The 14,877-nt window shown below is 49.1% G+C and overlaps 1 protein-coding gene across 1 annotated transcript; it reads right to left on the reverse strand.

Annotated features, from left to right (window-relative positions):
- Nucleotides 1-292: 292 nt before the first annotated feature.
- Nucleotides 293-14,868, reverse strand: DGAT2 (diacylglycerol O-acyltransferase 2; the record flags this gene model as incomplete). Its single annotated transcript, XM_009890701.1, has 5 exons — nt 293-598; nt 1,458-1,660; nt 2,341-2,515; nt 6,268-6,472; nt 14,785-14,868. Coding segments are annotated over 5 exons (822 nt in total), but the record flags the coding sequence as incomplete, so codon positions are not given.
- Nucleotides 14,869-14,877: the final 9 nt, after the last annotated feature.

Genomic DNA, 14,877 nt, shown 5'->3' on the forward strand with positions numbered 1-14,877 from the left:
GTCCCAGTCAAATTAACCCGCCATTTTGGGTTTGTTTTTTTTTTTTTTGATTGAAAACCAGATGGATCCTGCTCTCCCAAAATAGCTTGTGCTAGTGGGTAACGTAGCTGCATGAATGCTTCTAATCCACTGCTGGCAACGCAACGGCATTATATAGCAGATTACAAAGGCAATCATTTCCCCCATCCAAATCCTCACAGCAATGGGGAGTTGTGCTTTTTTTTTGTTTTAGATAGAAAGATGTTTGTAATGGGATTTATCTAAAGTAAAGCCTTTTTTTTTTTTAATTGTTATTATTTTAAAAAGTGTTCTAGCAATACTTTAAACACTTTCTTTCAAAGACACATACACCCACACATGCTTTCAAGTACATGATGACAGCTTGGACTCCTGGAGAAGATGTGCTGATTCTGAGAGAAGAAGGTGCTGCTGAGCCAGTCCCTTCAGTTGACTTCCAAGACCTCAGTCTCTGGCAGGCCAAATTTGCTCTTGTACTTGTCAAAGAGTTTGATCAGGGAGTCCACATAAATGCTGTGGTAGAAGTCCACTTCTTTCTGGGATGGATTATCGATTTTGGGGATGGTGATGGGCTCCCCAACTGATTAAAAAAAAAAAAAAAGGAAAAGGAAATATCCACATTAGGTTGAATGCTCTGTATGGCCTGAAGGTTCATCCTCTATGGCCACAGCTGTGCTAGTTCAACACATCCACCCTGGCATAGCACAGCTTGCTATTATAGCAGAGGTTTTCCCAATTCCTCCCAGTTTTGCTCAGCTCTGAAGCACAGTTGTCCCACTACTGGGACCCACATTGCATCTGCAGCAATACCCAGGGCAAACATGCCATTTTTGCACCACAAATGCCCATAATGCAGAGCCTCTACTGCGGCAAGGTGGTTGGGAAGTCCCACTTGCTTCTGCTTACAGTAGAGTGATAAATCCCTCCTCAATTAACAGGAACCAAGACTGAAAACTGCAGTTCTCGTATTTTCCCCCATACACACAGCAAAAGCAAAAAAAAAACCAAAACAAACCTACTTCCCCCCCTCTCAAAACCTTTCTGCTTTGAGTTGGAAGACTCAGTGGCAAATTTTAGGGTTGGCTTTAAGACTCAGTTATCAGACAGCATCACACTGCCAGTCCTAGGAGTGTAGGGGCTGGACTGCTTCTGACTTTAGCCATCAAAGACCAGACCAGAGAAGGTAGCAGCTACAGCATTTTTTTCCCCCCCAAAAAAGCTCACTTGCAAAACTGTCTGGCAGTAGAGCATGATGGAAAGCTTGGAGCCTCTGGAAAGTCTTCTAGTTTATTCTCAGCTGTGCTGGGAGTATTTATATAGAAGGGAAAACAGAGTTTTATAGTCAAGACTCCAAGACCAATCTAGAGTACAAGTATGGCATAGACTCAAGTATGCTGCTACCCGGAGAAGCACGTAGCACGTTTATACCAAAACCTTACCAACAGTAGTGATGGGCTTGGAGTAAGGTAACAACCCCCAGGTGTTAGAGGAGAAGAGACCACGGCCATGAAAGATGCATGGAGCAAAGCCAATGTGCTTCTGAAACTTCTTCTGAACCCATCTTCCCCAGGAGCCCTCCTCGAAGATCACCTGCTTGTACACTTCGTTCTCCCCAAAGGAGTAGACAGGAACCAAGTCCGCACTAGAAAGATGGAAAGAAGTTAGGACCCTGTACCCCTGGTGTGCAGTCAATACACCACACTCACTGCTGTGCACTCTTTCAGGCTGCACATTTACAGATTTTATTGGCCAGAGCTTTGCAGCACAAGGTCGTGGCATAAGTCAGCAAGACTTGACATGATATAGCAGATACACTTTTAAGGCATGCAAGAGAATTGTTGGCCCATGAATCACTACCCAGTCAGACATTGAATATGCTTCCATGTATTCTCATCTCATAGAATCATAGAATAGTTTAGGTTGGAAGGGACCTCGAAGATCATAGAGTTCCAACCCCCCTGCCATAGGCAAGAACACCTTCCACTAGACCAGGTTGCTCAAACCTCTGATTTCTGATGGACACGCCATTTCAGACACATGGGATCCCTAGAGATCACAGGGGCTGCATAGGTGATGCCCCGTGCAGATTACTGACACCCACCACTCCTTAGCCCTGGAAGCCTCCTGCTGTCCTAGACGTCATCCTACCCTGTCCCCTGCTCAGGGGCAGCAGCCAGAGGACAGGCTCATGCATCTGATGCTCTGGGCACACATCTACATAACACAGCAAGGCTGCAGGAAGGAGAATCCATCAGCTGCTTCAGGGGATGAGCACCTTCCATATGCTAGTGGTATCCCTCTGGCATTGAGGTTGCCTCTTACCCGTGCCGTAGAGCCAGTTTCACAAATCCTTTCCGGTTTTTCAGCGTCACAGAGTTCTTCCCTGGGGTGCAGTTCAGGGACTCCGCTGCCCCTCCGACCACAATGATGATGGCATTGCCGCTGCCGTTCTTGGACAAGATGTAGTCGATGCTGTCACGGTTCACTGGACATATACCTGCATACCCAGGAGACAGACATAAGGGTCAAGCTGCAAGATTGAGATGATCTTGAAGACACCAGCCATACTTGTAGTAAAAAGTTTGTGCCTCCATTGCAAGTTGAGTTGTCCAAATGCCCTATGGTCCTATAGGGTTGGGTGTATTATCAGGCAACCTGTTCCTCAACTGAACAAGCAGTTGAGAGACCTGGGCAGCACTAGACCTGGTCATAGACAAACTCCACCAACATCAGCTCTCAAAAATTTTCCCTTAACACAAAAGGCTTCAGCAAAGATTTTCTTCTGTGCTTAGTGATGCCAAGGGCAATTATTTAAGACGTCCTCCCTCCAAGTAAACTTTGCAGTAAGAGCTGGTTTATCGTCAGGGGGGAAGCAAAGCAATTGTGTTATTTTTGATACATGGGAGTCCAAATTTGACCAGTTCCTCAGCAAAACCAAGTGGTGGAATAGGTCGTCCTTTGGGAGGATGCTTTAGTGATACTAAAAGAATAAATCGACAAGTCTTCCAGGGGCAGATCTATTATGGATTAGTTCAAAAAATAGCTTTTCTGAGCTAACATCTCAAGCTCTTGCATGGCAACAGCACAATCCTCTGCTCTCCTGAGAGAGAAGAGGCGTATGGTACAGAGTGCTCAGGTAAGTCCGTACTCAAACAAGTATCTGAGGAGGTCTTTCCCTCTGCCCCATGCTGGAAGAGACAGGACTGCACTGCCAGTCACAGCATTTCAGCTTTACAAAGCAACCCCTACCCTAAAGCATCAGGCCCCACTCCAAGGATCTTACTGTTCAGCCCAGTGAAAGAGGGACCCTTTAATTTTTAATTTATTGCTCCAAAAAAGCAAAGAAGTTTGATTCTCCGCTCCTGAAACTCGTGCTTTTATCTTACAGTTATTGTCAGAGCTTGCTCATGCCTCACATTTTTGGCCAGGAGAAGTGAGATGCCATCGTTTACATTCCCATCCAGACAACATGCCTGAGCTGCGTTGAGTACTTAAGGTCATTGCCCTAGGAAGGGCAGTATTACACAATTTAATTTTAGAAGCTGATTCTGCACATCTCATGGTAGTCATCACTTGAACCAAGAACTAAATGATGAATGGGTCCTGTAGAATTATACAGGGCAAGTCGGCAAGCCTTCATGTGTATCTGGGCATCAAGGTCACCACCTAATCCCAGCTTCAGACCACAGGGGAGCCGACCTCGCTTGAGACAGTTCAGCTGGATTTGAAGATGAACAACTCATTTCTTTCAGCACAACTACATTTCTCCCTGACCACGTTTCCTTTGGAAGGCTCGGGCTGTGCTTGCTGCTCCATAGGACAGAGAGAAGCCTTCGTACTTCTCCCATTCTCTGCACCAAGGCTCACTCCGACTACACAGCCCTGCCTAAGAGGGCAGCACAGATTTATGCTCAGCCATTTCACACTTGTAGGCAAAAGGAGATTACACCCGCTCACAGCACTGAGCACTGAAATCCTTCCTCCAGGAAATGCAACCAGACATGCAGACAAGCAGCAACTGCTCAATCGTGCTCTTTAGCACATTTACACAGTATATAGGATTTTCTGGCCATCTCATGCCTTAGAGGATCCCTGCTGTAGCTCTAATCTCTAGTAGGCTATAAAACATTATAATATGCAAGAGTTGGTTGTAAACCAACTAAACGTGTATTGGTACAGTAATGTTAGTTAGGATTTCACTTGAAGTGGTTCATCCACAAAACAAAGGATTGAGGGAACCGTCAGCCCTTCCAAAGTGATATTAAAGCATTTATGGTGACACCCTTAAATTCCAGTACAGGAAAGGTGAAGACCAACAATGGCTTTCAGAAAGTTGACTTTGTCCAAGACATCACACCTATAGTCTTGCTTAAATCCCGAGTACAGAGGAAGCAGAATTTCCCCCCAGATTTAACTGTGCTGCTCTGAGATAGCTAATCCAACCCTGTCAATGATGTTGCTAATGTCTACTCCCACCTTCCTTCCAAAAAGAAGGAAGCAGCTCTGGCTGACCAGAAGATTTGTCTACCAGTCATCTTAAGGAGATATGGTGGTTTGTTTGTTTTGTTTGGTTGGGGTTTTTTTTTGTTTGTTTGGTTTTGTGTTTTGTTTTGTTTTTGTTTTTTTAATATAGAAAGGCTGATGCTATGTGGTAACTTAAGGAACACATGAACTAAGTTTACAGACATGACAGACCAGAAAGCAGCTCCCAACTTCTTATGCACCACTGTCCTGTGCATTCCCAAATTACAGGAATAATGGACTTCACACATCAATTTCCACTTGGTGCAGGAAGATAAAAACCAGCTTGAGATACTGCTCTTCCTAGGCAGGGAAAAAACATCTTTTTTTTTCCCCCACCAGATCCAGTTAGTTTTCTTCTCCTTCACCACATTCATAGAATCATAGAACGATTAGGGTTGGAAGAGACCTTGAAGATCATCCAGTTCCAACCCCCTGCCATGGGCAGGGACACCTCCCACCAGACCAGGTTGCTCCAAGCCCCGTCCAACCTGGCCTTGAACACCTCCAGGGATAGGGCAGCCACAGCTTCTCGGGGCAATTTGTTCCAGTGCCTCACCACCCTCACAAGTGACTTTTTTTCCTAATATCTCATCTAAATCTCACCTCTTCCAGTTTGAAGCCATTCCCCCTTGTCTTATCATTACATGCCCTTATAAAAAATCCCTCTCCAGTTTTCTTGTAGGTCCCCTTCAGATACCAGAAGACTGCTCTAAGGTCTCCCCAGAGCTTTCTCTTCTCCGGGCTGAACAAAATTAAGGCAGTAATCTTGGAAAAAGTCAAACCTAGCAAGCCAGAGCCAAGTACAGCTACTCCCATCCTCTACCCAGCTATGAGTCAAGATTCAGCCAACACGCTATATTAAGATACCCATTTTAGAGTCATTTATTGGTGAATCTGTTCCAGGAACAGCAAACAGGGTACTGGACTGTTCAATTCATGGTCTTTAAACGTTACTCCCTCATTTGTTCCTAACCAACAGGCATCCTCAGTCTGAAAAGGAAGCTCAGAGAACACCGTTTCTTGAGGTTGTCAACACTGCTTCCTCTGCCCAGTCATAACCTGTAAATCCTCCATCATTAAAATACCAGAATCCATTAGAACAGACCTATTAACGTAGTTCAGCAAACTTACATCACTGCCTATTCCCTGTGATCTATCTTTTCAGGGAAGGGGGTCCTCTGAACAGCTGAAACCATGCAATACCCCAGACTCCTTACACCTGGCAGGCACCTAAATATGCGGTTGGGTGAAGAGGGCATCTGTCATCACCATTAAGACCTAGATGTGTGACAGCTCACATGGTAGTGAGCCCAGTAGCAAATCTAGCCACAGTATTCACATTTCAAAGGCTAATGAATACTTTATATTTTCAGCCAGTGCAACTTCTTCATCTAGCAGTACCTCCTAATGATAACTAGAACAACCTTCTTCCACGTCTCCATCTTCCACACCCACAACTACAGATGCCAGATATCTTTACGATGCCTTTGGACAAGAGTATCCTTGAGTTAAGGCTGAATGCAGAGGAGCAGCAGTCCCCGCAGCCCAAATTAGTGACATTTATTCACTGCTTCCTCTTGACAACTACATGAAAGCAACGTTTGTGTGATGCCACCAGAGAGAAGTGGTTACGTGAGCTTCTGCCACAGCTTTTCATTTGAAAGAGGGGAAGAGAGCTCAGGGGCAAGGGCATGAGTAGGAGGAACAAAGTGCTCTTGCGCTTACCGCCAGACATTAAGTAGTCCCTCAAAATGGGCATCCTGAAGTTCCCAGCCAGAGTCGCGAGGTATGGTCGGATCCCAGGGAATTTCTGGCTGACACCCGTGGCCTCTGTGCTGAAGTTGCAAAAGGCACCCAAGCCCATGATGCCATGTGGATGGTACCCAAAAATGTAATTCCTGGTGGTCAGCAGATTGTGGGTTTTAACCAGCTAGGAAAGAACAGAGGGAGCTCACGTGAAGACAGATATTTTCAGGTAATAAAAAAAAAAAGTAGAAAAAAAAAGTCAGAGTCCCCATCTTTTGTCTCTCTTCCCACCAGGTAGAACAACCCAAGGGCTGAGGGTATGGGCTATCCTGGATTTCAGAGGCTGTGGTGAGAGCAGCCACTTAGACTCGGTTCCCCAAGCAGAGGGAGCAGAACAAACAGGCTGATCTTAGACAGGAGACGACTGCCAGCCAAGCAGGAATAGGGGCTGGGTTGCAGTAAGTGGTGCCCTTTGTTTAGAGAAACCTCTACTCCTCCCAGAGGTATTCTTGCAAGCCTCTTGCCCAAACCAACCAAGTTCTTCACGGCCCTATAGCCACGGCTACGCCTCCTTCCAAGCCCTTTCTCAGCACATTAGTGACTCACATCCCAGTGGGGGGGAGGGGGAGCAATAAAAAATCAGTGTCCCATAAGAGAAGCAAGTTTGCTTAACACCTGAAAAATGACCCAACCGCTTAGTATGCCTGCTGGCCACCCTCCAAGAGGGAAAATGTGCAGAACCGTGGCTTACCACTGGAAGCCATCCCTCCTTTCAGGAGGATTTGCTGTGGTCTGCACACCAAAAAGGCACCTCAAGCCATCCACAGCAGCGCTCCAATTTCTGCAGGACACGCTCCAGGAGTGCTGACCGTATTGGTTTGGGGTTGTGCAATATTTCTAACCATTTACTCATCTGTTTGCACACCATGGACACTCCAAAGCTGTCTTAGCCATGCACAGCACGACCCATGCCCTGCTAACACTACTGCCAGAGGCTTTTTTATTTTTTAATGCTATAAGTAGCAGCAGCATCCCATGCATTAGAGCATCTTCCCCTGGCAGTAAGCAAGCGGCCTGAGTAAGCATACAACAGGACTGCTGCATCACCCTACAGAAGCAGGGATCGAATTTAGTCTTTTTCAGGCTGCGGTGGTGTCAATTTTTGCTGACTGCCGCAGCTCTCAGACTGGGGCAGGACCTACAAGCCCCAGTTACACCCTCAGCGTGAGGTGCTAAACAACTTCACCCCATCCCTCAAGTTGTACATGCGAAGGTCACTCCTGTGTCAGCGCCCATAGGAAAAAAGTACAGATTTCCATCACATCAGCTTTACATACCCCCACTGCCTTGGCCAAGAAGTGTTTTGGCAGTAGGCAAGCGAGTCCATTTTGTTGAATCACTCTACAGGGAGCTGAAGCGCCATTGCGACACGCTGAAGCGGCGTGCCCAGAAACCCGATTCCCTCCTCTCCCTGTTCCCACCACTGTCCCTAGATGAGGCTACAGCACTTGTGCTATTTAGGACGGCGGCAGCAGCATTAGAGACGTGACACAGCAGCGGGTTAAGCAAGTTGACTCTCCACACTTTCTTCTAGCTTTGAGGTCACGTAGGGCTCCAGGAAGCATGTGCAGATGCTTGCGGTTGCAGCAGCTCCATAGAGCCCCACAGCCTGCGTCACACCAAGTCATCCTTTCTTCCCTTTCCCTTCTTGCCCAATTAGGAAATGACTTTGCTTGCACTCCCCTGGGGTGGGAGGGCTATCCCTTGACCAGATAGGACAAACAGTGCTCCCCTTCTACAGAATGGAAACCACTCTCCAAGAAAGCAGTGGTACAGTAAACAACCCCTCCACAGAACAGACCCATAGAATGGTTTAGGTGGGAAGTGACCTTTAAAGACCATCTAGTCCAATCCCCTGCCATGAGCAGGGGCCCCTTTAACTAGACCAGGTTGCTCAGAGCAACGTCCAACCTGATCTGGAATGTTTCCAGGGATGAGGCATCTCCCATCTCTCTAGGCAACCTGGGCCAGTGTCTCACCACGCTCAACATTAAACTAAAAGAGGGTAAATTCAGACTATATATAAGGAAGAAATGTTTTAAGCTGGTCCTACCGCAACAGGCCCTACTAAAAAAATCTGTCCCTATCTTTTCTGTAGCCCCTTTAAGCACTGGAAGGCCACAATAAGGTCTCCCTGGAGCCTTTTCTCCAGGCTGAGCCCCCGCAACTCTCTCAGCCTGTCCTCCCAGCAGAGGTGCTCCAGCCCTCGCATCATTTTTGTGGACATCTCAGTTCTTGCTCAGTTGTAGCAGAGACTCAAGGCTTGGTGGCTGCACACACGTGTGGCTTGGTTGGACCACCGGCACTTCTCCTTCAAGCTCTTGTTAGGGGAGGGTGGGGGTTTCCAGGCTCCAAGCCCCATTCTTCACCTGCACCAAGCACAGCTGCTTTAAAAGGGAAGCCAGCTGAAACAGGGGGTTTGTCCTTGTCACTCTGGAGCACGTGGCATTTGTGAGCTGAGCTTGGCAGAGCCACGCATCTGCTCTCATACAGAAGACTTGCTGTTCTCCTGCTGCCAGCCCTGGCAGGGACCCTGCTCCAGCCCCTCCACCACCATGTGGAAGGACACCCAGTTCCCAGTGGACCCCGTTGCTGGCATACCTCGTACGAGCCCCAGCCAAACTGCAGCCTTATCGCTCTGTGTTTGCTTTCCAAGACCTCCTGTTATGTAGGCAGGGGGATGGTGATACCCACCACACTCACCCACGCCGCTCGGACAAGTAGTGCGGGAACAAGGCAAGGGGTGTGCAGGGAACCAGCTCACCTGCACAGCCCACCCATGGCAAGGCAGGAGGGCAGCACGGGGGACCCAAAGAGAATCAAACACTCACAACAGGGAGTTACAGGTCTGAGAGTCAGCCTGGCATTCATATATGTGCTTTTCCCCATCACTTTGTCCAATACAAGCTGCCACTGCCCTCCACAGGTTGTCCCACAACAGATGGGTTCACAGTAGGTGAATGTCTCTTTCTCCACCCAAGACAAGCCAGGGCAACCAAACACCACCAGGTAGACAGGTTTGTACACTTATAGAATGGTTTAGGTTGGAAGGGACCTTGAAGATCATGCAGTTCCAACCCCTCTGCCATGGGCAGGGACACCTCCCACTAGACCAGGTTGGACACAGTGCAGGTCTTAGACCTGCTGATGCATAAACTCAGCCCAGGGTCTGACCTGCCTACACCAAAGGCAGAGCCCTCATGGATCCCTGGATTTAATCTAGAAGCAGCAATTTTTGAAGTGCTGTGATCACTTATTTCCAGACTCAAGCAAGACTGAAGCTTTCTTTAGGAGGCTGATCACTCACTACTAACTGTCTTGCACCTTTCCCCTTGGCAAGCAGACACTGAGCAGCTGGACTGCCTTATCAAGATGGCCTAAGGAACTGCTGTAGCTGTCATCTGACAACACCGCTTTGTTCTAAACCTCCGACAGGTTTTTACTTTTGCCTTCAAGTTCTTCTCCAGTCCCACACAGCCCTGTGCTCCTTGAAAGCTCAGAGCTCCCAGAGCTCCCATGATGACACCCCACCTGGAATATTGCATCCAGCTCTGGAGCCCCCAACATAAGAAGGACATGGACCTGGTGGAGCGGGGCCAGAGGAGGCCCCGGAGATGCTGGGAGGGCTGGAGCCCCTCTGCTGGGAGGACAGGCTGGGAGAGTTGGGGGGGGGTTCAGCCTGGAGAAGAGAAGGCGAAAAAGGGGAGAGCTCAGAGCCCCTTCCAGTGCCTAAAGGGGCTCCAGGAGAGCTGGGGAGGGACTCTGGATTGGGGGTGGAGTGATAGGATGAGGGGGAACAGTTTTAAATGGAAAGAGGGGAGACTGATATGAGATGTTAGGAAGAAATGTTTCACTGTGAGGGTGGTGAGCCCCTGGCACAGGTTGCCCCGAGAAGCTGTGGCTGCCCCATCCCTGGAGGCGTTCAAGGCCAGGCTGGACGGGGCTTGGAGCAACCTGGGCTGGTGGGAGGTGTCCCTGCCCATGGCAGGGGGTCGGAATGAGATGATCTTTAAGATCCCTTCAAACTCAAACCATTCCATGAGTACAGTGCTGGGACTGAAGCTGGACCTTCACCCCATTGCACTAACACACGTGTTCCCAGCTGCTGTCTGAGACCAAACCTGTTTGAGCAGGAGCAAAGGTCCATCCTCTGCTATAGTAATAACAGATTTCTTTAAACAGATCTAAGCCTGCCTACAGAAGCAATAAAGCAGTGCAATTATGGTAAAAAAGCCAGTGTTAACATTTGAGTGCCAGATACACCCAAAGAACAGTATTGCCAATTTTATTGGTAGGAACAGGATGAGCAAGTAGCGCATTCAAGTCTGGAGAAAGGGGACTGCAAAGGCACTGCTGCTCAGCACCAGGAGCCAGCAGAGAGCAGGATAAGCAGTCCAGGTGGGTTCTCAACCTACGTACAAGTTGAGAAGCACAGCGACCACAGAAGCGTGCAGAAAGCAGAAAGTTAGAGCTCATCCTGCGGGATCCGAGCAGCAGGAGTGAGCGCGTAAGCTTGCAAAACAAGCGAACAATTGCAATTAGCTGCATCACACCCAGCAGCGCTACGGAAGGAGTTCTCTCACCTTCCCCAGCAACGTGGGCCAGGACCCCTCCAGGCCCTCAATATTACCACTGCGCTACATCACACATAGGAAGCACACGCCTCCCATTTCTGTAAGTCATCTGCAATGACAACTAATGAGCTGCTTTTCCAGGAAGCCAGCCAAGCCACAGAGGGCAAGCAAAAATGCTGCAGAAAAAAGTCACTGCCCTGCAACAGTCCCTGCTCTGGTGCCCTGCAGGAGACCGAGGACATCTCACTGCACACATCTGAAATGCTCCCTGCTTGAGAAAGGGGAGACAAAGGTCTGCAGGCATTGCTATCTGAAGTGCTATCGCCTGTGGAGATAAGCAGTAGCTGTGCTCTCATGCTCGGGTGATGGCTTCTTTACCTAAAGAAGACCTTTAGATTGTGGCACTCCCCACATGACACTCTCAGATCAGTAGGACGTCCACAGGAGGTTGCCAGGACCATGCAGGTCAGCAGGATGCCCTTGTGAGGCTGACGGGACCATGGAGGTAAGCAGGACGCCCTCGGGACGCTCCCAGGACAATGCAGGTCAGCAGAACATCCTCAGGAGGCTACTGGGACCACAGAGGTCAGCAGGACTCCCTCGGGACACTCCCAGGACCACGGAGGTCAGCAGGACGCCCTTGGGACGCTCCCGGGACCATGCCTGCCTCTGCAGCAGTGGGGTTGAGTCCAGCCAGGTGCACAGCACCATGCTCGCACCCACAAGAGCTCCGGCTTTACCTGGCAGTTGAGCACCAGGATTGAGCTCACTGGAAGCTTCCTCAGCTGCTTCACGCACTGCTTAGCTTAAAGCAAGGCCAGCCACTAAGCAGCAGACAAACTTAAGCCTCTAGTGCCCTAAAATAGCTTATTACTGTCAGAGCAGCTGCATGAAGCCCCAGTGAGTGTGGACAACTTCTGCTCACACTGAGGAATAGAACCAGGTTCAGGCTGTTTCTCAAATCCACCTGGTATTACAAAACACGACCTGCTATCTCCAGATACACAGACAAGGGTCCTACTGGTGTTTCAGGATGGGAGGCACTGCTGGCTCAGGTGGAGAAGCAGCATAATCATCATAATAAATGTCAGAGCCAATCCTGCTTCTCATGCAGCTACTCTGTCAAAGCAAGCCTGGGGCCAGCAGCAGATCTGTAGAGGAATGCAGCCAAACTGAGCCACAAGTTCTAACGTACAGCTTTGTCAGAGGTCGATACTGGTAGTGTTTCAGTCTGGCCAGATTCAGCTTGCATCATAGAACAGTTTGGGTTGGAAGGGACCTTAACAATCATCTCGTCCCAACCCCCCTGCCATGGGCAGGAACACCTCCCACCAGACCAGGTTGCTCCAAGCCCCCTCCAACCTGGCCTTGAACACCTCCAGGGATGGGGCAGCCACAGCTTCTCGGGGCAACCTGGGCCACTGTCTCACCACCCCCCCAGTGAAATTTTTTTTTCTTAATATCTCATCTAAATCTCCCCTCTTCCAGTTTAAAGCCATTCCCCCTTGTCCTATCATTACGTGCCCTTGTAAAAAGTCCCTCCCCAGCTCTCCTGGAGCCCCTTTAGGCACTGGAAGGGGCTCTGAGGTCTCCCCTTTTTCGCCTTCTCTTCTCCAGGCTGACCCCCCCCAACTCTCCCAGCCTGTCCTCCCAGCAGAGGAGCTCCAGCCCTCACAGCATCTCTGGGGCCTCCTCTGGCCCCGCTCCAACAGGCCTGTGACCTTCTTATGTTGAGGGCTCCAGAGCTGGATGCAATATTCCAGATGGCATCTCACAAGGGCAGAATCACCTCCCTTGACCTGCTGGCCATACTTCTTTTGATGCACCATCAAGACTGAGCTTACACTAGTTTGGTACATGGAAACCTTGGACATCAGGTCTGCAGCCACTGAGGAGCTTGCAAAAGCGAGTTTAGCATTACAAGTGCCACCGTAAAATTGTCACTGGTGTGATCTGCCCTCATGGTGCTCATGGCAGGGCATGAGGTGCAGCAGATGCCTGTTCCAACAAACCACGAGCCAGGAAGACTATGTAATGCCGAGCCATTACATAGACAGTTCAGGATCCAGCTAGGGGGAAGTTTGCAGACAGAAGATTTAACCAAGTGGTCCTCACTAGACCAGTCTCCCTCTTAACTGAAGACGGGTAAAACAGTTTACCCAAGGAGTTCCCATGCTCTTAGCAAGTCCAAACCCAAGCTGTTCTGGTGGTTGGTACCACTCTCAAGAGATGACATCCATGCCCCTAATTGCAGGCAGCCAGTGCTAGGACCTCACAGCCCCTGTAGCAGGTTTTAACAAAGACGCAGCCAGCTGGCTGTTTCTCCATAGCAGGTGCGGGAGTCATCCCACAGCTGTCAGTGCTCATGCGCCGCCCTCTGCATACCATTGGGCAGTAGGGTCTGTAAACCTCACACAGCTCTACCCCCTTAGCGACAAAGGAATTACAGCCATAAGGAGTTCTCGCAAGTGGACTGAGTGAACTAGCAAGTATTTACCTAAAAACAGCGGAGACGTTCACTTTATCTACATGATCTCATCTCTAACCCTACTTGAACAACCCAACAGTTTGACAAACCTAATATCTACAGTGGGTCTGACCAGGATGGCTGGTGCGGAGCATGTTTCCATGAAGACAGGGGCTAAATACACCATTAAAGGAGTGGGGAAGCAAGGGGACCAGCCGTTACTGGTGACCTTCTTGAATCAAGTCCACAGGGGAAACCAGCCCATTTTAGCCTCCAGCAATATCAAAGTGTCAGGGATTGTTGCAGTACTGAGGACTTGGTGTTAGAAGACAACACGTTCAAGACCCATCTTCAACACTAGAGCATGCTGTGTTCTCCATTAGCAAGGAGACCTGGGTTGACCACCCACTTGCAGCCTGTGCAGTTGTAGTGCATTTTTCCATGTACGCCACACTTGCCAAGAATTACCTGATAACAGCAGCAGGTTACAGCAAGAGGTTTTTTCACCGGCAGCACGTTCAGGCACCTTGAGAGTTCAAGTGACGTTCCAAAGGAGTAATCTGGTCTACGCTTCTTTGGTGTCCTGCTGATGTAGGAGTCCCTACTGCCTTCTGAGGCTGGACAACCTTAGGGGTGGGTGGCTCACCAAAAGCCTCGGCAAGGTCCCTCCCATTTGCTCAGGCTGAATAAAACTTGCCAACAGCCTTACATAATACTCCTTTCAGCCGTGCGTCCTTCCAAAGAGGATCAGGTTCCCTCCTAGCTGAATTTGGCCCCTGCTCCCTTCCAAGTCCTTCAGCTAATTCTGCAGTCCCCAGAGCTGCCCGACAGCCCCGTCCTCTGTCTGCGACACGTCTAAACCAGCAGGGAAAATACAAGCAGGAGGTGAGCAAGTTACAAGATGGAGAACTGGAGCTATTCCTAAAGCTGGACCCCCCCTTCACCAAAGCAGATAGAATTCAGGGCTGATTTCACTGCTCCCTGTGAAGGGTAGGACTTTTGGTAGGTAGCGTTCCCAACTATCCTTACCCAATGCACTGCTACCCTAGGGCGTAACTGGAAGACAGACCAGAACCAAACTAGGTTTACATCGGTAAGGTTGGGCACAACACAGGACAGCTGCAGCAGAAAAGAAGTTGCCTCAAGAAGCCTGGTGATAAGACCATCAGAAGCAGGAGCTTCTACAAATCATGATTACCACCACCAGTGATGCGTTTCAGATTTTATAATCGCAGCTGCTCCAAGCAGTAGTATGGCAAGGGGGAGTAAGCTGTGTCCTGCTTACAATTCAGCGTCACAGACAGACTAGTATAGGTACAACATCATCTCCACAGGGGTTATTACAAGCCAGTCTAAAACAGTTAAGTCTCAATGCAGAGTTAAACTGTTACTTACTCTTATTGGAAAATAATCCCTGAAGTACCTCCATATAGCCCAGTTTCTCACCCATTGGGATCTTCTTCCACCTGAAGAGGTAAAAAAAAAAAA

This window comes from Charadrius vociferus, unplaced genomic scaffold (assembly GCF_000708025.1).
Source record: "Charadrius vociferus isolate BGI_N301 unplaced genomic scaffold, ASM70802v2 scaffold58, whole genome shotgun sequence".
NCBI classification, from domain to species: domain Eukaryota; kingdom Metazoa; phylum Chordata; class Aves; order Charadriiformes; family Charadriidae; genus Charadrius; species Charadrius vociferus.